This window comes from Bos taurus, chromosome 17 (genome assembly GCF_002263795.3).
Source record: "Bos taurus isolate L1 Dominette 01449 registration number 42190680 breed Hereford chromosome 17, ARS-UCD2.0, whole genome shotgun sequence".
In the NCBI taxonomy this organism is placed as follows: Eukaryota; Metazoa; Chordata; class Mammalia; order Artiodactyla; family Bovidae; genus Bos; species Bos taurus.
Window position 1 is genome coordinate 71,240,974 of NC_037344.1, and position 22,385 is coordinate 71,263,358.

At 61.4% G+C, this 22,385-nt stretch overlaps 2 protein-coding genes across 4 annotated transcripts; one reads left to right on the forward strand and one right to left on the reverse strand.

Annotated features, from left to right (window-relative positions):
- The first annotated feature begins 965 nt into the window (after positions 1-965).
- Positions 966-18,071, forward strand: SMARCB1 (SWI/SNF related, matrix associated, actin dependent regulator of chromatin, subfamily b, member 1). 2 transcript variants are annotated; one of them, XM_005218239.2, is made up of 9 exons: positions 966-1,261; positions 4,558-4,669; positions 6,123-6,252; positions 9,347-9,484; positions 10,130-10,257; positions 10,436-10,602; positions 14,190-14,380; positions 17,379-17,510; positions 17,739-18,071. In XM_005218239.2, the coding sequence occupies exons 1-9, from the start codon at positions 1,169-1,171 to the stop codon at positions 17,776-17,778; spliced, it is 1,131 nt and encodes a 376-aa protein (XP_005218296.1). In that variant the 5' UTR covers positions 966-1,168; the 3' UTR covers positions 17,779-18,071. The 2 variants fall into 2 exon arrangements, with proteins under 2 accessions (XP_005218296.1, NP_001035647.1); NM_001040557.2 differs by having other exon boundaries at positions 972-1,261; positions 4,558-4,696.
- A 1,733-nt stretch (positions 18,072-19,804) lies between these two features.
- On the reverse strand, positions 19,805-21,885 carry DERL3 (derlin 3). Of its 2 annotated transcripts, none has more exon segments than NM_001076323.2 (7): positions 19,805-20,005; positions 20,109-20,199; positions 20,594-20,789; positions 21,194-21,287; positions 21,405-21,478; positions 21,570-21,635; positions 21,748-21,885. In NM_001076323.2, coding segments are annotated over 7 exon segments (696 nt in total). In that variant the 5' UTR covers positions 21,841-21,885; the 3' UTR covers positions 19,805-19,923.
- Between the last annotated feature and the right edge of the window lie 500 nt (positions 21,886-22,385).

The window sequence follows — 22,385 nt, forward strand, 5'->3', positions numbered from 1 at the left end:
GTGGGTTGCCATTTCCTTCTCCAGGGGATCTTCCCAACCCTGGTCTCCCGCATAGCAGGCAGACTCTTTACTGTCTGAGCCACCAGGCAATGCAGGAGACCTAGGTTCAGTCTCTGGGTGGGGAAGATCCCCTGGAGAAGGGAATGACAACCTGCTTCAGTATTCTTGATTGGGGAATCCCATGGACAAAGGAGCCTGGAGGCCTACAGCCCATAGGGTGCAAAGAGACACGACTGAGCAAGTCACACACACAGAGCCCTACGTGGATGCTCATAGCGGCACCTCATAGCTGCCATGTATCAGGTGTTGGCATGGGCAGCCATCAGCAGGGGGCCATTTCTGACCCACTGCCTTGTTCCACCGGATACACGGGTGCCTTCCTGTGTGTCGGGCCCACTCGGCTGTCAGCGCCCAAGGGCAGGGCTGTCGGGAGGCACAGGGCACAGAGTTAAGGAGGGGATGGGGACGTTAGCTCCTCCCCAGCTCTCAGCGGATGCAGCAGGCAAAACAAACGCTAGGAATCCTGCCAAACCCGGTAGTCTCTGCCCATGCTCGCCCCATCCCCAGAGCCACAGGAACGGGAGCTGGGGGGTGGCCCGGAGCTGGGATACTGGTCCCTGGGCCCGCCCATGTGCTCGGCCGCACAGCGTCCTCCGGGCGGGGAAACTGAGGCACGGGCGCCTCCGGCTTCCTCCCCGCCTTCCGGGCCTCGCCTCGTTCCTCCTCACCAGGGCAGTATTCCAGCCCCGGCTGTGAGACGGAGAAGGGCGCCGTTCGAGTCAGGGCCGCGGCTGTTATTTCTGCCGGTGAGCGGCCTTCCCTGGTACCTCCACTTGAGAGGCGGCCGGGAAGGCCGAGAAACGGGCCGAGGCTCCTTTAAGGGGCCCGTGGGGGCGCGCCCGGCCCTTTTGTCCGGGTGGCGGCGGCGGCGGCGCGCGCGTCAGCGTCAACGCCCGCGCCTGCGCACTGAGGGCGGCCTGCTTGTCGTCTGCGGCGGCGGCGGCGGCGGCGGCGGCGGCGGCGAAGCCCAGCGGCGGCGCGAGCGACCCCGGCCCGGCCCGCCCTTCGCCTCCCGAGTCGGCTTCCCCGGGCTAGGAGCGTCCCCGGCCCCGCCTCGGCCCTTCCGATCCTCGCAGCCCGGCCGTGGCCGCCCGCTTCTGCCGCCGCAATGATGATGATGGCGCTGAGCAAGACCTTCGGGCAGAAGCCCGTCAAGTTCCAGCTGGAAGATGACGGCGAGTTCTACATGATCGGCTCTGAGGTAGCCCGCGGCGCGTCCTTGCCTTCCGGGCCTCCCGGCCGGCCCGGTTCCCGCGGGAGCCTCGGGGCGGGTCTGCGCGCCGGGAACGCGCGTCTCCATTCATCGCGGAGGGCCTGCGTGCGCGTGCGCGGCCGGGGAGCACCGGGGGCGTGGCCTGTTGGGGCGTGGCCGAGCAGCCCCCGCCCCGGCCGTCTGGGCACGACCATCCTTGTCCTTGGGCGTGGCCTATCGGGGCGTGGCGGAGAAGGCCCCGCCCCGCGTCCGGCAGTTTGGGGACGCTTACCCGTGTCCCGGCAGCGGGGATGCGCCGCGCGGCCAGGGTCCCGGGGGTCGCGGTGGCCCCGGGTCCGCGCTGAGTTCCACAACTCCAGCCGGACGTACAGAAACGGGGTGTTGGGTTATCCCTTGCTGCGCACGGGGCGAGGTGTTGGATCCCTCGCACGCTCCCTCCCTCATTGCCCCAGCTGGAATCCTGAAACCGCTGATTGGAAACACCGAGCTTAGTGGGGACTCACCCGCTTGGTGTTCTTTGACTTTGAGGTGGGCGGGTGGGCGTTCTGACCTTCCATTATCAGCGAGAAGACAGGTTGGGAGAACAATGCTTGATTTTTGGATGGCTAGGGCCCAGCCGTCCCTGAGCTAGATCCATCAGCAAATGGGAGGCACCTGGCACTTCGGATATCTCGGACTAACTCTGAGTTAGTGCAAGTAAACGAGCCCAGAACCCCTTCATCCTTACCTAAAAGGTGACCTTTCGGCACTCTATTGAATCAGCTGGTGACTGACTGTCACTGGCAGCATGCACCAAGTATATTAAGTTCTTCCAGTGTCCCTCAACCTTTGGCAGTCTCTGGCTTGTGCTGTGTCCACACACACATTTTTAAATTACAAATCCGCAGTTCGGGTGTGCAAGTACTGAGCAGCAGTGCCTCCCTTTTGTAGCGAGGCGAGTGTGGGTCTTGGGGAGTCAAAGCAGTTACAAACGCCAATGCTTGCTTCTCCTAGCAACAGTTTTCAGTATTACACATTTCACTCTTTCTTTCTTTTTTTTTTTTTTTACAATTTTTCCCCCTCTTTATGATTGAATACACTGAATAAATTAAGCCTCATGATGGTCACACTAGATGAGGCTATTGGGATTCCCTGTGACTCCCTGTGGTTTGTCTGACTTGTATTGAGTTATGAGACCCGTGCTGTCAGTCGCATCAGAACTTTGTGTGTTTCCTTTCCTCACCCGTGTTCATGAAACACGGGGCCGGATGCAATGTATTTTCACATCATCACAGAAACGCTCCCCTTGACAGCTGGCCGTACTGAAGAGAGGTGCCGCTGCCTGCCACATGCCGTAGCTCAGAAAGGTCTTCGCCAGCCTGTGGGCACAGAGGCGGCATGTGGTGACTGGCAGATTGATTAAAGAAACCTTCACCCAATCTAATGGGCAGGAAAAGTGGTCGGTTTAGCATTGGCTCTGAGTCGGTGGTACTTTTGAAAATCAAGCCTGCGTTTACTGGGTGGAACGCGGTGCCAGGTGGGCAGAACGCGAGGAGCTCTGGCTCCAGCTTGGCGTCCACAGCTCTTGTCTCAGGCATCTGATGAGATGCTTAGGCCAGACAGTTTCTGCGACTTGCCCTGTAGCACACCTTAGATTTGAGAAAGATAGCTGCAGTCTTCTGTTTCAGCCCTGGTGAGTGAGAAGATTTGTCCTGAGATGCAGTTTATGGAGACCAGACGGCAGGAGGGAGAGGCAGTTGCCGTCCGGGGCCTGATTTTACAATGTTCAGACCTCAGGAGGCCTGGGCAGGGTTCAGAGCTAGACTGGCGTCCACTCACAGCCAGCAGCTCCTCTGACGGCAGTGGTGCTTGGCTCCCGGGCCGGTTGCCCCGGGCAGACGGCAGGCGCTGGTTTCCAGGAGGTGCGCTGAGCAGAGCGTGCCCACAGCGCCCCACACCACTCGGGGGTAGCAGCCTTGGGAGGATGTCCGCAGCTGCCCCAGTCCTGCCCCCCCCGATGGGCAGCCGTCATCACCATGCAGAGGCACAGCTGAGAGGAGCCCAGGGAGCTTCCATACCCACACCTTCGTTTTCCATTTGGGAAACCTGGGTCCAGAGGGGGCAAAAGCTGGTGCAGGGAAAACCCAGGGGGGCAGACCGAGTCCCCTAAGTTCCGAAGGGACCTCGGGAAGGGCCTGGGAGGCTGGGAGGCCTGCAGGACCTGCACGGTGGTAGTGGGGGCATCCGGGTCAGTGTCTTGTCAAAAACGTCTTGGAAACTGTGTTTACCCCCTGATGGTAACCACGCTCAAGCCAGATAACTCGCCCTGCCCCTGCGGCAAGGTGCAGGAGGGACCTTGTGGCCACGTCTCTCATGCTGTTCAGCAGCCCTGATTATGTAAACCTCTAAATCCATGAAAAATGCAGAAACTGTCACAAAGAAAACTCCTATAATGGGGTAGGTACGTGGGAAATAGCAGAAGTGGGTCCCTCGTGGGGTGAACTTTACAGCTGATGAACATTTGTCAAGAGGCGTAGGGAGGCCGAGAAGGGGGCAGTGTTGCCTGGTCACAGAAGGAGCCAGCACCCAGTCCAGCCACGGTCCCCTGCCACGTGATCGAGTGGTTGTTTCTGAAAAGTTGGCGGAAGAGTGGAGTTTCTTTGTAAAAACGTTAGGACTAGATTTGTTTTCGTCAAGTAAGTAGTACTTTGAGTAACTGGCACAGGCAGGCTATTGTTTGGGGCAGTGATGATGTATGCAGCAGTCTAGTGATTGCTGATAAGCGCTTTTGAAACTCTTTGGAAAATTCCTTTGGTATTTCTGGTTTGAGTTTCGTTACTAAACAAAGCAGCAAGGGCTACGGGGGAAATTATCCTACATCTGTCTGAAATTAAAAGCCCTTCTTGGTATTTATTACATCGTAAAAATATCAAAGTCTTAAGATAAAAGGAAGAGAGGCCTTACATTTTTGGACCGCGCCAGAGATCTTTAGTGCAAAGTCAGAGCTTCTCGGGCAGCTCCGGGGGGGCCGTGTCTCACCAGTGTCTGCGTGGCCCTTCCTGAACTTGGTGCTGTCGTCGGGAGGCAGAGCTTACCCCCTGCCAGTGGGCCAGGTGCGGGCCAGACCTTCGCTGCTGCGGAACCCCTGATGTCAGCAGATCGGGCTTTGCCTGCTTTCAGAGCCCGGCGCCTGCAGGCCGCGCGTGGTCTGCGTGTCACTGAGGTGGCAGAGCCTCTGCGCCAGGGCCCTGCCCTTCCCCGAGGAGCCCCGGCCCTCGTAATGAGCCTTCTCGCTTTACCCCTAGGTGGGAAACTACCTCCGTATGTTCCGAGGTTCTCTGTACAAGAGATACCCCTCGCTCTGGAGGCGACTAGCCACTGTGGAAGAGAGGAAGAAAATAGTTGCATCGTCACATGGTAAAAAAACAAAACCTAACGCTAAGGGTGCGTCTTCACGAGGGTTTGTAAACCTGTTTCAAAACCACTCGCTTATGTCATGAAGATAAAACGTTTTCACCCCGGCGCGTCTTCACGGCAGTCCTGACCTTAGCGTGGCGGAGCGTCCCCGGGGTGGGGGTGGGCTCCCCGGTGCGGGTGGGGGTCCGCGGTCAGGGCGGGAGGAGGGCCGGGCGGGGCGCGCGCGCGGTGAAGATGCACCGGTCTGAAAACGTTTTAGGATTGCTGTGATGCTGTGCCATCCGCGGGCGTGCGCCATCCTCACCCTCCATGCGCCCGGGCGGTGGGGCGGCCCGGCCCCACCCCGCTCCGGGCTTCACCGCTTCGCTCCCGCCCCTCCCCGTCCCCGCCCCCAATCCATCGCGTGGCACCTGGTCTGGCAGCCGGTCCGCTAGCGCTCGCTCTGTGCTCTGTGCATGTTTGCTCCGTGCTGTGTGCGCCTGGGGCCACCGGGCGCCGCCTCCGGGCCGGGGCGCCGCCTCCAGGCGCCCTGGTGGAACCGGCCCGAGCCGGGCCGTGTGTGTGTGTGTGTGTGTGTGTGCGCGCGCACTGTGTGTGTGTGTGTGTGTGCACTGTGTGTGTGTGTGTGCGCGCGCGCGTGTGCACTGTGTGTGTGTGTGTGTGTGCACTGTGTGTGTGTGTGTGTGCGCGCGTGCACTGTGTGTGTGTGTGTGTGTGTGTGCGCGCGCGCGCGTGCACTCCGCAGTCCGTCCGGTATGAGTGTGTCCGTGGCGCTGTCGTGGTCTGTCCACCGCGTTCTTTTAACGCAGGAGCCGGAGCCTCTTGTCCACGCACTGCTGTGACCTTTCAGCCCCTCCCTGGCCCTCCTGCGCCGGGTGCAGTGCCGGTCACTAACCCTGCGCCCCTAGCTGCGCTTGCCCCTGGCGAGCCTTGGCGACCCCGGGCCTCGCGCTCCCTGGGGAGCCGCCTTCCCCTAACCCTCCGTCTCCACCCGGCTCCCTAGGCAAGCTGTGGTCGGATTGCCGAGAACTCGGGCTCCCAGCGCCGCTGGCACCGGGGCCAGGAGTTCATGTTGCGTGTGCAGCAGCTCTTTCCAACTCTCTGGGCTCTTGTTTTAAAAGAAAAGTGTTTCTCATCCCTCATCCCATCTCCACCTCGCTTCGTGTTGTGGACTGCAGCGGTGTCAGACCTCTTCCCGCCGGCCGGCTCACTCTGGAGCCCTCCTGTCCCAAGAGGCCCTGTGGCTGGAGCCTGTGCGGACGGCCCAGCAGGGCCTCTGGAGAAAGCCAGGGTCCAGGCCGGCCCTTTGGAAGAGGCCCACATCGGGCAGTCGTGAGGTCCACAGCCGCTTCCCCCACCTCCTGCATGTGAGGACCTCGGTGTGCTGCGTCTCCTGGCTGCTCCTGCCTGCCGCCCGCCCGCGGGCTGACCGCAGCCCCGTCTCTGGTTGCAGATCATGGATACACGACCCTGGCCACCAGCGTGACCCTGCTGAAAGCCTCCGAGGTGGAGGAGATCCTGGACGGCAACGATGAGAAGTACAAGGCCGTGTCCATCAGCACCGAGCCCCCCACCTACCTCAGGTACCCCGGCCCCTGCTGTGCTCACAGGCCTTCTTCATCAGGTTTCCAAGTGTCTGTCTTTGGAATTTCTGGAAACGTAAGCCAAGCCCTGGGTTCTGGAGAGTTGTTAAGAATGCTTTGAAAGGCAGAACAACGAGTGGCCTAGGTTCACTCCCAAAAGAAACACACAACGGTTTTGAACATAGAAACTTAGGTCCTTTGAAAGCACATTTACATTCCCAGTTGAACAGGCGAGGGTCGTGGGGACGTTGCTGCTTGTGGGTAGTGTTCCTTCATTCACTTAGCAGCAAAACTTGGACACGCTAATAGATAAGTAGATAAAGGGTTTAGAGCAGACACACAGGGGGAACGGTGTTTGTCCTTCGGTATCATTTCTAAATTGCAGAGTAAAAATAGACATAGCCGGGAGCATAAAGAAGCAGGGAGGGAGGGAGGGAGGGAGGGAGCTGGGCCGCTCTGCACCATGGGTGCCCTGCGCCAGGCGCCGTGGCGGCCTTGGCCTCGTTTGGATCTCCGGCCCATTCGTCTCAGCCCCGGGAAGCACTTTACACCTCAACGAGGGCCATCCTGAACCCAGAGACGCCCTTGGTGTTGTGGGAGAGTCCTGCCTGGGGGAGGCGGGTGGCAGCGAGAGCTGGGGCTGCATCTGTGTGCTGGGCAGGCAGACCGGCAGCGAGCCCGGGCCACGCGAGCGAGGCAGGCAGCGGGCCTGCTGGCATCTTCAGCTCTCTGGGCACGAGACCTGGGGCACTGGTGGTGGGGGAGGAGGGGGAGGGGGCGGCCGTGTGGACAGTCCCCTTCCAGGTTTTCTCCCAACTGCACCATCGGATTGTTTTTCTAGCCACCCCCCCACCCCCCCGCCCCCACAACCTCCCGAAGAAGGTGGTGTGCTCACGGCCTGGCCCATTGTGGATGTGAGCGCTGGAGATGGCTTTTCTCGCCCTGGTGGTGCGGTGAGGATGGCAGGATAGCCGGGCTTCCCTAGAGAAGTCACCGGAGGAGATTACATGCACGTGGATGGGGCTTTGAGATCCTCATGCAGCAGCCGAGAACCCTGTGTGGGGCCGTGAACGCTCCTGGTTGAGTCCATCACACGAGGGAGAGAGCTAGGCCAGTAGCCTCCTGTTACTGGGCAGTGAGAACTGCTGTGTGGAGGTGGGGCTGCAGGAAAGCCACCAGTGGGCTCCACTCTTAGGAGGCGCCTGCCCAGCGCCCAGCCAGCCCCCCAGGAGGGGTGGCACACCCCCTCTCCCACACCGGCCAGGTCGGACAGGGGCTGGATGGCCCCCAGGGCTCTTGGACAGACCTCTCTGCAGCGGAAGGGAGGCTGAGTGGTGGGACTCGGATGCCCGGACCCCGCGTGGCGCTGCCCGTCCCACTCACGTGCTGCAACGTGACTCGCATTGTCCACTTGAGGCCATCAGGCAGGAGGGGTCGACCGGGCAGCCTCGGCCTGGATACGAGAGGCTACTGCAAGGTGGCGGGGTGGGGCTGGCCTGGGGGGACCTGGGTGACAGCTCCGGCTGGAGACTCAGTGGGGAAAGGTGTGGTGGTCCACGCCCATGCGGCCCGCACAGGCCCAGCAAGCCAGTTTTGCCCGTGGAAGTTACAAAGGATCTGACCTTGTAGGCCCTCCCTGGGGACGGGAGGCGCCTGATCTGAGTGGGGCACCTTTTCCCTCTTGGCCTGCAGGCCCGGAGTAGAAACTGCCAGCCAGATGGCCTGTGGTGGGGACCCCGTCTCACCGCCTCAGTTCTTGGTCCTGCCCGCATCAGCCCCAGTCCCCCGTTTCCCCAGGTCTCGGGTATCAGGGCAGGGCAGCAGATTTGGGGGGGTCCTGGCTCCCCTTGGTGTGTGGATCCCTCCCTGCCCCACCCCAAGGGGCGCTCCTGGGCCCAGGCACTGGGGTGCGAGGGGCCCCCGCTGCAGAAGAGGAGTGAAAAGGCCAAGGCCTCTCCCTCTGCCCCCCATCCTGGAAGGGCGCTGTTTTAGCGGGAAACCGGGCAGTGGTCAGGTTCTCCAGGGGGTGGACGTCACTGATGGTGACAGCTGTGGGGCAGGGCTGCAGAGGTGTGTCGTGCAGTCACCGCACTGATTGCCCCCTTGGCCACCAGGGATGTGGCCCAGGGGTGACGAGCAGTCTCACAAACGGACAGCCCGGCCCGGGAGCCTCAGCTCAAAACGGCCTTCGGTATTTTCCTCGTAGTAAACGCCCCATGTAAATTGGAGAGAAGGGCTCCCCACTGTGGGACGCGAGTTCCTTGAGTTACTTTGAGTCCCGCTTTCTAGAGTATCTTTCCATCCCTGAAGGCCCGGAGGCCAGAGGCATTACCTGTCTCAGGCTGGACCAAGCGTCTGAAATAACAGCCTGATCGAAAGTGTGCAAACCCCCAGGGACTCCCAGCCACCTGCTGAGGGCACCCCCCCGAGTCGGGACCCTCTCTGTGTCTCCAGCCCTGGCCCCCTGCCCAACCATTGACCTGAGCCTCCTCTCTGCTGCCCTCGGGGCTCTCCTGGAAATCTGCGCGCCACCCCCCCGTGAACCCTGACCCTCTTTCCTGAGTGCCCAGCCCAGCACATAGCACGGGTGACAGCTCACAGACTGGGCTGGGGCCCCTGCCCTCTCCTCCTCCCCTAAAACTGGTGACCCCGAGCAGGTGCCGCTTGGAGCCTGGGGGTGACAGCTCACAGACTGGGCTGGGGCCCCTGCCCTCTCCTCCTCCCCTAAAACTGGTGACCCCGAGCAGGTGCCGCTTGGAGCCTGGGGGTGACAGCTCACAGACTGGGCTGGGGCCCCTGCCCTCTCCTCCTCCCCTAAAACTGGTGACCCCGAGCAGGTGCCGCTTGGAGCCTGGGGGTGACAGCTCACAGACTGGGCTGGGGCCCCTGCCCTCTCCTCCTCCCCTAAAACTGGTGACCCCGAGCAGGTGCCGCTTGGAGCCTGGGGAATAACCACCGCGGAGCTGGGCGCACAGAGGTCCCCATGGGGGCCTGGGCCCAGAGGGGCATGGCGGGCGTCCACTGGCCACAACCTGGCGGCTGGGGGGCGGCTTTTGGCCCATAGGCTGAGCGGACGGGCGTCTGTGTCTCCCAGGGAACAGAAGGCCAAGAGGAACAGCCAGTGGGTGCCCACCCTGCCCAACAGCTCGCACCACCTGGACGCCGTGCCCTGCTCCACCACCATCAACAGGAACCGCATGGGCCGCGACAAGAAGCGGACCTTCCCGCTCTGGTGAGGGGCCTCGGCCACCGGGCCTCCCGCCTGCGGGCTGCTGCCCATTGTTCATCATTGGCGCCCCTGCGTTCTTGGAAAGTGGTTCTCGCCCCCGGGTCTAAGCGGGGCGTGCCTGGTTTCCTTGCCCCCCGCAGCCCCCGTCTCTTCCCTCTTCCCCATCCTAAAGGGCAGGTGTGAGTGCGGAGCTGCCTTGCTCTCCGTCCTCTGGGGCTCCCTCGGGGTCCAGGCTGCAGGTGGGGAGCCCTGGGTGCTTGGCCACCGAGGCTCCCCAGCACCCCCCAGCCGCCCAGCCCCCCTTCACTGCTCTCCAAGCAGCTCCTCAACCCTCCTGCCCCTCGGCCTTTGTTCCAGGGTTTCTTCTTCTGGACATACCCTTTCTTCCCCACAGCTGCTGGGAGAATCCTGCCTGCTCTGGGGCTTAAACCTCTCTTCCTGCAGGGAACCTCTGAGCTTGTCCCGCTGCCGAGTCGGCAGCTCCCCTCCCGCCCCGCGTGGACCCCCGCCAGCCCTGTTTCTGCCGGCCCGGCCCGTAGTGGACAGGTCCTCTCTGGGCAGGTCTCAGCGACCAGTGGTGCAGAGAGGGAGGCCCTGGGCACAGGGGCCCAGCCCGCTTTGCTGAGCACGCGGCCGCTCCCCTTCCAGCTTCGACGACCACGACCCAGCCGTGATCCACGAGAACGCGTCCCAGCCCGAGGTGCTGGTCCCCATCCGACTGGACATGGAGATTGACGGGCAGAAGCTGCGGGATGCCTTTACCTGGAACATGAATGGTCCGTCCGCCACCCTGGCTGGCGTGCACTCAGCTCTGTCTGCGTGCTGCCAGGGGGTCCTGTTGTCACCCGGGGGGGCGGTGGCAGAGGAGGCAAGGCTGGGGGAGGCCGGGGCTGAGCACGCTGACCGTAGGCCCTGTGGTCCACTGGGGGTTCCCCCGCTCCGTCATCGTTTCAGAGAAGCTGATGACCCCGGAGATGTTCTCAGAGATTCTCTGTGACGACCTGGATCTGAACCCACTGACGTTCGTGCCAGCCATTGCCTCTGCCATCAGACAGCAGATCGAGTCCTACCCCACGGACAGCATCCTGGAAGACCAGTCAGACCAGCGCGTCATTATCAAGGTAGGCGGCTCCTCACCCGCAGCGGGCCTGCCTTGTCCTCGGGGCTTGCGAGGTGCGGAGGTGCGTGGAGGCCTCCACAGGAGCCTGTCTGGGGTCCGTGTTGTGGGGCAGGGCTCTGGAAGACTGTCTCTTGGGCGGCTTGTCCCAGGAAGGGCACAGGCCGACTTCTGAGGAGGGCACCACGTTCTGGGCGTGTCCGGGCGCTGCTGCGGCCTTGCCGTCCACGGAGCGGAAGCTGGGTGGTCCCAGGGGTGGCCCAGCTGGTGGGCAGAGCAGGGAAGGGCGCAGTGAGGCGAGCACACTGCCACTCTTGTCATGGGCAGGCTAGGCCAAGCACACCCCATGCTGTCTCAGCAGCCCCCGCGGTCCTGGGGGCGTTACGAGAGAAGAGGGCACCACCTGCCCCGAACCCCGCTGAAGAACGCCTGCCTGGTGGTGGACAGTATCTCACTGTGGTTTTGATTTGCATTTCCCTGTTGATTTGTTATTGTTCAGTCGCTTGGTCCAAAGATTTGGGACCCACGGGCTGCAGCACGCCAGGCTTCCCTGTCCTTCACTCTCTCCCGGAGCTTGCCCAAGCTCATGTCCATGGAGTCAGTGATGCCATCCAACCATCTCATCCTCTGTCGTCCCCTTCTCCTCCTGCCTTCAATCTTTCCCAGCATCAGGGTCTTTGCCAATGAGTCAGTTCTTCGAATCAGGTGGCCAAAGTATTGGAGCTACAGCATCAGTCCTTCAGTGACTATTCGGGACTGATCTCCTTCAGAATGGACTGGTTTGATCTTGCAGTCCAAGGGACTCTCAAGAGTCTTCTCCAACACCACAGTTCAATCAATTCTTCGGCGCTCAGCTTTCTTACGATCCAGCTCTCTTTCCTACATGACCACTGGAAAAACCACAGCCTTGGATACGGGCCTTTGCGGGCCTTGCTTGCTGATTAGTGACCTGCTGGCGGCTTGTCTGTCTCCTGTGTCTGCTGGAGTCCTTCCCATTTTTGAGTCCGGGTTTTGCTGTTTTCTTGTTTTTATCGGTTCCCTGTATCTCACAGGCAGCGGTCTGTTCCCAGATGCTGTGATTTGCGGATGTTTCCTCCTTTCCCTGGGCTGCCTTGTTATGCTGTCGGTAGTGTCCTTGGATGCATAGAAGTGTTGTATTTTGGTGAAGTCCAGTTTATTTTTTCGCTTATCACCTATGCCTTTGACGTCATATCTGAGAAATCACCGCCAAATCCAACATCATAAAGCTTTGCTCTGTTTTTCTGAGCGTTTTATGGCTTGAGCCATATGTTCTGTCTGTTTTGAGTTGATTTCTGTAGATGGGGCTGGGTAAGGGTCCCACTTCATTCTTTCGCATGTGGGTTCTTTTTTCCCAAAACCATTGGTTGCAAACACTTTCCTTCACTGAGTGGTCTTGGCATCTCTGTTGAAAATCATTTGACTGCTTATTTGAGAGTTTATTTCTGGGCTGTCCCGTTGGCCCACGTGTCTGCTTTTACGTTAGTCCCACAGTGTTTTCATTATTGTATCTTTGCAGTAAGTTCTGAAATCAGGAAGTGTGAGTCTTCCAGCTTTGTTGTTCTTTTTGTCATTGTTTTGACCAGACATCCTTTGCTTTTCCTTAGATTCCATATGAATTTTAAGATTTTTTTTCCTGTTTCTGCAGAAATGCTATTGGGATTTTGATAGGGATTACATTTGGCTTTGTAGATTGCTTTGGGTATTCATGTTCAGTTCAGTTCAGTCGCTCAGTCGTGTCCGACTCCTCACAACCCCATGAACCGCAGCACGCCAGGCCTCCCTGTCCATCACCAACTTCCAGAGTCCACCCAAACCCATGTCCATTGAGTCGGTGATGCCATCCAACCATCTCATCCTCTGTTGTCCCCTTCCCCTCCCGCCCTCAATCTTACCCAGCATCAGGGTCTTTTCAAATGAGTCAGCTCTTCGCATCAGGTGGCCAAAGTATTGGAGTTTCAGCTTTAACATCAGTCCTTCCAATGAACACCCAGGACTGATCTCCTTTAGGATGGACTGGTTGGATCTCCTTGCAGTCCAAGGACCTCTCAAGAGTCTTCTCCAACACCACAGTTCAAAAGCATCACTTCTTCGGTGCTCAGCTTTCTTTATAGTCCAACTCTCACATCCATACATGACCACTGGAAAAACCATAGCCTTGACAACTTAATAATTTTAAGTCTTCCAATCCATGGACATAGGATGTTTTTCCATTTATTTATATCTTTAATTTCTTTCAGTATGTTTTATATTGTTCATTGTACATCTCTTTGATTAAGTTAATTTCTAAGGATTTTATTCTTTTTTATGTTATTGTAATTTGTTCATCCTTTCTTCAGATTGTGCAGTGTTAGCATGTAGAAATGCGGCTGATTTTTGCACGTTGACTTTGTATCCTGGTACCTTGCTGAATTCATTCATTAGTTCTAATAGTATTTTGTTAGCATCTTAAACTCTGCATATAAGAGTGTAACATCTCGGACCAGAGATAGTTTTACTTCTTCCATTCCAGGTGGATACCTTTGATTTATTTTTCTTGCCTAACTGCTGGAAGGGATTGGAGGCAGGAGGAGAAGGGGACGACAGAGGATGAGATGGCTGGATGGCATCACTGACTCAATGCACATGAGTTTGGGTGAACTCCGGGAGTTGGTGATGGACAGGGAGGCCTGGCGTGCTGTGATCCATGGGGTCGAAAAGAGTCGGACACGACTGAGCGACTGAACTGCACTGCACTGAGTAGAAATTCCAACGCTATATTGAACAAAAGTGGCAAGACTGGGTATCTTTGGCTCGTTCCTGATCTTAGAGGAAAAGTTACCAGTCTTCTGCCATTGTGGGTGATACTTGCAGTGAATTTTTTGACTGAATTAATCTTGTTGATGTGGTTTCCATCTGATCTTAGTTTACTGAGTGCTTTTATCGTGAAAGCACGTTGAAGTTTATCTAATGATTTTCCTCCAATTATCAAGATGACTGTGTGGTTTTTGTCCTTCACTCTGTTCAAGTGGTTCATGGCATTGACCGGTTTTCTTACTGAGCCGTCCTTACATCGCCAGAGTAAGCCCCACCGTTTATAATGTGTTTGTGTCATCATCCCATCATTTATAACGGTGTGTGATTCTTCTGACGTGCTGGTGAATGTAGTTTTGCTCGTGTCTGCTGAGGTTTCACATCAATGTCCACAGTAAGTGCCGGTCTGCACCTTTCCTTTCTCGTAGTATCTTTGTCTGGCTTTGGTATCAAGGCAGGGAGTTATGATGTGTTCCTTCCTTTTCAGTTTTTTGGCAGGATTTGATAAGGATTGGTGTTAGTGCTTGAAATGTTTGGTGGAATTCACCAGTGAAGCCATCAGATCCAAGCTTTCTTTGTAGGGAGTTTTCCAGTTACCAGCGCGTCTTCCTCGCTAGTTAACCCTTTTCAGAGAGATGGGGGTTGTTTTCCTTACCCCAAGTAGCAGCACAGGGGCGCGGCCAAGAACGAGGCGGGGATGTTCCGGGGAGAAGGGGTGGTGAGGGTGCGGCCTGGCCCCAGAGGGGGCCGCTCTGGCTCATGTCTGTGCTCCCGGGCCAGCTGAACATCCACGTGGGGAACATCTCCTTGGTGGACCAGTTCGAGTGGGACATGTCGGAGAAGGAGAACTCGCCCGAGAAGTTCGCTCTGAAGCTGTGCTCCGAGCTGGGGCTGGGCGGGGAGTTCGTCACCACCATCGCCTACAGCATCCGGGGACAGCTGAGCTGGCATCAGAAGACCTACGCCTTCAGGTAGGGCTCGGGCCGGTGGTCGCCCCCGCCCGCTGCAGGGATGCCCCGGGACTGCCTGGGCTCGGGCCGGTGGTCGCCCCCGCCCCCTGCGGGGATGCCCCGGGACTGCCTGGGGCCTTGATGCCAGCTACTGAGGGCTGCCCCGCACCTCAGCGGCCTCTGTCGCCTCCTCCCGTCCCGTCCCGGTGGGGACATTACTGAGACCCTTGCTCATTCCCTGGACTTGTGCTCAGTCTCGGACAGGTCTGCCCTCCCCCGAGGGGGTCTGGAGGCCACTGCCGCCTCTTGTTCAGTCCACGAGCAGGCGGTGGGCGCCCCCGTGGGAGGGGGCGGCGTTCAGGCCGCCCTCAGAGCGGGGAGGGGATCTGGTCCCAGGTGCTGGTGGCGGGGACGCGGGTGGGCTCCTCGTGACCCCCGACCCGGTGGAGCTCGCCCCGGGCAGCCCCGTCCCCGGGCCCCTCTTCCACTGCGGGAGGCTTCCAAATTGGATGTCAGGCTTTACGCGGCTGCTCGAGCTGCCACCGTCCCCGTGTGGTTTTACGCGGCTGCTCGAGCTGTCACCGTCCCTGCATGGAGGCCGTCACCAAGGGGCCACCCGTGACAGGGAACAGCTGAGGGAGCGCGTGGGGCTGTTTGCATCTCAGCTGCTTCTCCAGAAACCCCAGGAGGCAGCGCCCACCATGTTCCTAGGACTCGGAGCAAGAGAGGGAACAGCCGCCACACGGGGCCCCCCGCGACCACTGGCAGCCCCGGGGTCCAGGCCGCGCCCCGAGTCCCGTGGGAGGCCTGCTCACGGCACCTGTCCACGCACGGCTCACGAGCTGAGGCCAGCGGGCCTGGGGCCAGCCTGGGGAGCCTCGCTTCCCAGAGCAGATCCTGAGGTCCTGGGAGTGATGTCGACACCAAGTCCCTCATCCCTGGAGGCTGACTCAGAACGCACCTCTCACTGCTGTGCAGCAGGGGACTCGGAGAGGGTCCCCTCACAGGCCTGGGCCGAGTCCCTCCTGCTCTGACACTCAGGGCACCTGGAGTGTTTCTACTCAGGTGGCGCTACTGGTAAAGAACCCGCCTGCCAGTGCAAGAGAGACACAGGTTCAATCCCTGGGTTGGGAAGATCCCCTGGAGGAAGGCATGGCAACCCACTCCAGTATTCTTGCCTAGAGAATCCCATGGGCAGAGGAGCCTGGCAGGCTACCGTCCATGGGGTTGCAAAGAGCTGAACAGACTGAGTGACTAACACTTTCACTTTTCAGGAGTTCGTTATACATTCCAGATACAGGTCCCTTCCCACATATCTGAAGATCCGCAGGCTTTTTGTGGTTTTCTTGGGTTTGGAGTTCACTTGTGTGACAGTGCCCAGCTTAGCTGTTTTTCTCGGGGTGCGTGTGCTGCTGGTGTCATAGCTGAGAAACCATGGCCTGCCGGGTCCCGTCCCAGCACCGCTTGTTGGAAGGACTGCCCTTTCCCCATCGGGTGGGCTGGGCCCCTTGTCCAGAGTCAGTTGATCTTAAGCAGGAGGGCGACACCGAGTTTTGTCTCCTCCTGGTTGGGGAAGTTCAGGGGGATCACTCCCTGCAGTCTTGTTCTCATCTACCAGGAGGGCACAGCCATGCCTCCCAGCTGGCCTGCCGCACCTGTGAGGTTGTAAAAGTGAGGTCACGTCGAAGACGACCCTCCAGGCCCTCTGCCTCCTCCGACACGGCCTCCCTGCTTGCACCTGGCGGGTGGTGGGAATGCAGGGTCCCAGCCGGCCTTGAGGCCCAGGAAGCCGAATGCCCGTAAGGGTGGGCTCCTGGCTCCAGGCCCCTCCTTCCAGGCCTGGCCCGAGCAGCCCTTGGTTTAGAACAACCCCCTGGGATGCAATCTTCCCGGAGCCACAGGGAGGTAAACACAGGGCCTCCGGGACCCGCACTTGTTTAAGAGGAAGACGTGTTTGCTCCCGTCGGCGTGGGCTTGGTGACTTTCGTGTCTGCTGCCCCCAAGGAAGGCAGCTGGGAGCCCGCAACGTGAGGAGTGACATTTGGGTCTGCAGTGCTGGCTTCTGGACTGCCGCAGCACCGCCCGGCTGGGAAGCAGCTGTCGGCAGGGTGGCTGGGGCGGCCCAGCCACCAGCCTGGGACTCGGGGGCACCGGCTCGGGCCCGAGCCCCCACGCAGTGGGTGTGTGCTGGGTGTTGCATGGCAGTGGTCCTCTGAAACCCCTCGCAGCAAGGACACTGTCCCCATTTTCCAGATGAGGAGCTAAAACTAAGGCCAGGGGTCTGTTTGTTCCTGTGCTGTTCCCCCGGGCCCCCTCCTCCCTCTGGGGGCTGACTCTGCAGGGCTCCTGGCAGGCCGACTGCTGGGGCTGAGCACCAGTGGCCCAGCAGGAGGCCAGAGGAGAGGACCCGGAGGCCAGCGTGGCGCCGCGGGCAGGGTGGGTGAGGGCGTGGCTGAGGCTCGCCGGCAGGCTGGGCCTGGCTCCTGGCAGAGGCAGCAGCTCGGCCAGGAGTCCCCAGCCTTTGCGGCCTCACCGAGGCTGACCCCCAGCCCTGAGTCCACTTCGCCAGAGGGTGTGCAGGTGGCCCTCGGACGGAGTCTAGGCGCGTCTTTGAGGGGCCCCGGGGTGGAGCAGTCAGGGCTTATGGATTCTGGGCCCCTGTGACGTGGGCCGAGGGGCCCCCTGCAGGCTGGTCAGGGCAGGGGCCCTGGGACTCCACTCCTGGGTGGATGGACTCCTTTGCTCTCCTTTCTCCTGGACACTGAGCGGGGCGGACGGCCCTCCTCCTCCCAGCAAGTCCACTGGGAATGGCTGGACCTGCAGCACTGTCCTGTGGACCCCTCCCCACATGCAGACCCGGAGATGCCATGTTGGCAGCGTGCCCGGCCGCCCTGTGTCGGGAGCCGGGTGCAGAAACCAGGCTCCATGTCCTGTCTGCCCGCAGGGGGGTGGACACTGCTTTCTAGGGGCCTCTCCTGCAGCTGCTCTGTGAGCCGTCTACCTCTCTCGTCCTCCACAGTGAGAACCCCCTGCCCACGGTGGAGATTGCCATCCGGAACACAGGCGACGCTGACCAGTGGTGCCCGCTGCTGGAGACCCTGACGGATGCAGAGATGGAGAAGAAGATCCGGGACCAGGACCGGAACACAAGGTGCTGCCCCAGCCCCTTCCAGGCAGGACAGGGCCCCGGGCGAGGCTGGCCCTCGGGCAGGTCTGACCACAGCCCAGAACAGGCTCACTCTCCCTGGGGAGGGGGGCGAGACAGAGGACGACTTCAGGGCCCCACGCAGCAGAGTGGCCGAGGGAGGGGCTGGGGGCTCCTGCCTCCTCACTCGGTTGCCTGAGAGATCCGGGGGTTGCTGCCCTCCCCCTCCCACAGGCGGATGAGGCGTCTGGCCAACACGGCCCCGGCCTGGTGACCACCCCGTGGCGCTTGGCTCCCAGGGAGCATCTGGAGATCGGCCCACCTCTCCTCCATCTTCTGGCTCGGAGGGGACCAGGTGGGGGCAGCCCGGCCGTCCTGAGGAGCGGGCCAGGGGCCTCCTGGTCCCCCGCCGCCGGGGACACATTCCGTCTGCTGAGCCCCAGTCCCCACCGCCCGTCTCTGGTCAGGAGAGGCCACGTTGAGCTGTGTTTGTTTTTTGTATAGAAGCCCCCGGCAGGGCAAGCAACACTTTCTAAATAAAAAGGCAACAGGTTCTGTTTCTTCAAAGTGGTAGCATGGAGCTGAGAACGGGGGACAGCATGGCATGGGCTGGCCCCTCGCCCTCCGGCGCGCACGTCCCAGCTGGGCCTCAGCAGGGCTAGGGCGCCACTGGACCCCCCCACCCCCACAACCACGAGCAGGGCCAGGGTTCAGCTCAGGGCTCAGCCCTGTGGACCGCCCCTCCTGCCCCCACGAGCAGTTTGACTCCCCTCGGCGTCCCACCTGCCCAGCTCAGCAAGTCCTTGGAGTCCCGGGTGGCTGGGAAGTGGTGGGGCGCAGAGGGCAGGGCCACCTGTCAGTCCCAGCCCAGCCCCCAGCCAGGAGCGTGGCTTCTCTGGCCCTTGCAGGGGCCCATCCCGTGCGGGCACTGCTGGTGGGCCTGTGCCCACCTGTCCTGCTGCAGCTGGTGGGCACTGCTCCGGCCGCACCTCCCAGCACCACGTGCCCGACAGGAGAGCTGGGGCCCACCTCCACCCGCGGCTGGTGCTCCGCCAGGGCCCGGCGCCAGCTCACCGGGTGACCCTGCATCTTCTGTGACATGGACGGGTCCCCACGTGACCTGGACGTGGCACCCAGGAGGGTGGCACCTGGGTCTTCCTCCTGGGACCAGGCCCCGCAGGTGACCCAGGCCCAGTTGCGTTAAGCCCGTGGGCCCGGGCCCTGCACCTTCCGTTGCTGGCAGGGCTGAGGGTCGCATAGCAGGGGCCTCACACCACGAGGGGCAGAGCTCCAAGGGTTTCCAGTTCGGGGGTGGGCTGAGATGGGCCTCGCCCCTGGGCTCGGGGGTCTCGCAAGCACATCCTAGGAACTTGCGCTCCAGCCTCTGCCCTCCATACAGGGCAAGGGGACAGCGGGGCTTCAGAGAGGAAGGTTTCAGGCCCAGCTGGCCTCACGGACACTGGGCTCCACCACTGGGGGAGATGTTCCGGCCACAGCAGGAGGTAGCCTGAGCCCCAGAGCCAGTGGGGGATGACACTGCCTGCCTTCCCTGCTGGCCAGGCGGCACCTGCCTGGAGAGGCCCGGGGAGGGGCCTTCACCTGCCACCCACTGCGGAGCCCGCTGCTGGGCCAGAGGTTTCATGACAACATTAAAGTCCAACTCCAGAGCGAGTACTTTTATCCTCTGTGAAAGGGACAGCCGGCGGCGGCTGGTGCCGACCCAGGAGTAAACCACTGTGCGGACTGGTCCTCCAATGCCCGTGAGCTGGGGACCAGGTGAGGCTCCTGCCGGCCTCAGCTGCAAACGGCAGGGGCAGAGCTTCCAGAGGCCTCTGCCTCAGCCACTGGACTCTGCAAACACTGACACTTGAGGCTTCGGAGTCACAGAAAGGGCCTGGCCCTCTTCTGCACCTGGCCCGTCCTTCAGTGGCCTGGCTGGGAAATGAAGCAGAGGTCCCCTTGGGGGTTGCTAGTTCGGGACAGGAGGGCCCCCACGGCCAAAGCTCAGCACAACCCAGCATCCCAGTCCCAGCCCCGCCCCTGAGATGTGAGCCCCATCAGTGGAAGCTGAATTACGGCACAGGCAGGGCAGGGATGAGAACCCCAGCAGGGCTGCCCTCTGTGCTCAGAGTTCTGCTGGCGAGTGGGCAGGTTCTGGACCCTCTCTGGGCCTCCAGCTGTGCCAATGTTCTGGGTCGGAGAGCACGTCAGGCTTGGTGGCCCTGGCTCTCGGCCAGCAGCACCTGCCCCGCGTGGAGAGGCTGGCCGCGGCAGGAGAGCCAGTGCTGTGGCGAACAGGCTGCAGGTCACTTGTTTATTCAGGGCGGGGGCCCTGGGCCCAGGCCCGGCCTCCAGGACAGGGAGCTGCGTTGCAGGCCAGGGGTGGGGGTGGGGGACCCGGCTCTGGGTGAGGTCGTCCTCACTGCTGCAGGGGTCCTGGCTGCTCCTCGGGGAGGGGCAGGTAATTGGGGTCCTCCTCTGGGGCATCCAGTAGCAGTTTCCTGTGGGGAGGAGCCCACGCTGAGCGGCAGCTGGCAGGGTCCCCCCCCTCATGGGGTAGAGAGCCATCTGGGGAAGGGGGTGGGGAAGGCTGTCAGCACTCACAGGAAGCTGGGGGTCAGCAGCAGCCTCTTGCCTCCAGGCTGGTTGGGGAAGACGTCCTCCAGGAAGTAGTAGACGTGGCCCACCGCAATCCCTGTGGGAGAGGCGCCAATGCCGAGGCCACCCTCCACAGCCCTGAAGCCCCCAAAGCATGGGGGTCTGATGCCCTGCACGGCCAGCCAGCCCAGCGTGGGGCCAGGCTTGGCCCAGAGTAGGCAGAACCTGGGAGGAGGTCAGGCCTGAGGACGTCAGAAGAAGTGGAGCTGTGAGCAGGCACCCTGAGCCACCCATCCCTACCGGGTCGGGCCCCACACAAGCGTCAGCAAATGGGTCAGGCTCGAATAAGTAAAACCTATAGGCTGACTTGTTGGAGGGGCTGGAAGGATGGGGGCGCCAGGAGTGGGGAAGAGGGGTGGGGGCGGGGAGAGGACCAGGGCTCTGGCCCAGCACACCCAGCTTGGGGCAGGCTCCCTGGACAGCAGGCTCACCCAGCAGGTCCACCAGGATGGAGTTGCCCAGCAGCATTGAAAAGCCCATGAGCGCCCAGGGCAGGAACGGCGCCTGGAAGGTGAGGAGGCCAAAGAAGTTGACCCTCACCCCAGGGCTGCGGCGGCTCCACACGTACACCAGCATGGCCGTGAGGGCCTGGCCCAGGAAGAAGAGGCTACCCAGGAGCCCCAGTAGCTGGGCCAGAGTCAAGGTCTTGTGCCCTGCCCAGGGCCCCTCTGACTTCCTAAACCCCTGAAACCCTCAAGCAGGTTGGTTTCGCTTCCCACTCTAAGACCAAACGGTGGCCTCCAGGGGCCCCCTGATCGGCCCTGCCTCTCCACTTCACCCCAGCCCCCGGGCCCAGCCCTAGATCCTCCTGGCTACCTGCATTCAGGACTCAGCCCCTGGGCACCCTGCCCTGTGGTATTTTGGGTGTAGCCCTGGAGTTCGACAGGGGCACCTGCAGCTGAGCACGTGATGTACGCTCAAAAACACCCTCAGCTCGGGGTCGCAACTCTCCCTCTGTGGCATGCGCTCAAGCAGGGCCTCAGGGCCAGCAGAGGCCCGGACCCATAGGTCCCCGAGCCCGGGAAGGATACAGTCATCAGGACGCCCCCGAAGAGAAACATGAAGACGAAGTCGGCCGTGCGGCCGCGGAAGGAGCCCTCCTCCAGCATGCGGCAGTAGCGGAACCTGCGGCTTTGGTATAGGAAGCGTGCCCCTTGGAGGGTCTCAGCTTCCCGGGGCCCGCTGCCTCCCGCCCGGTCCCCCGCCCCGCCCTCCTCCCGCTTCCACCACGGCGCAGGATACACGAAGAGCATGTTGAAGAAGAAGCTGAATCCCAGGGGCCCGAAGAAGAGGAAGTTGGTGATGAGCCTCCAAACCTGCGTGGGGTGCGGCGGGGTGGGGGGCGGTCAGGCCAGCGCTGGGCGGGAGGGGTTGGGCCAGCAAGTGCAAGGGGCGGGGCGGCCTCACCTGGAACTTCCGGAACACGAGGTGCGGGTTGAAGTAGAGCTGGAAGGGACTGAGGAGTTCCAGCTGCTGCGGAACCAGGAGATCTTAGAAACTGCCCCCCGACCCACCCACCCTAGGGGAGCAGGGTCGGGGCGGGGAGGGTCCAATCGTAACCTTGGCAACCCCCGGGGGCGGTTACCACGGCGGCGGTGGTGAGGACGCAGGCCGCGGTGTACGTCCGCGTCACCGCCGGCACCTGCAGGAATTCGGTCGCCAGCCCCTGCCACGCCATGGACGCTTCCTAGGCATCGTGGTCGCACTGCCGCGCTCTCTTAACACGCCTCCAAGCCCCGCCCATCCACCTTCAGCCAATCCGCATCTGCGGTGGAGCGCGCCCGCAGCTGGAGGGAGGGGCCCTGGGGAAGATAGCCAATAGGAAGAGACAGCGGAGGGCCGGAGGGCGGGACGGGGCGTGGGCGGGCCGTGACTCGGGGCCAATGAGCAGGCCCCACGATGGAGCACGTGGCGCGTGTTGTGGTGCCCTAGGCGGCGGCGCGGGAGAAGGTGTGGCCAATGAGGAACTGAACCCTTAGGGGACTTAGGGGCGGCCGGTAGCGGGGACACCTTGGCCCACCCTGCGGGCGAGGCTGAGGCTACGAGCACTTGTTAAAGGGGGCCTCCCCGCCCCCGAGAGACTGAGGGGTGCGGCCTTGCAGCCTCCCGCCCAGCCCCCCACCCCAGGTCTCGCCGCTTCCTGGCCTCCACCCACGCAGCGTGGGTGGGGCATGGGCGGGGCGGAGCCTGGAGTTGGACCGCCCTGCTCAGCCAACCCACCTG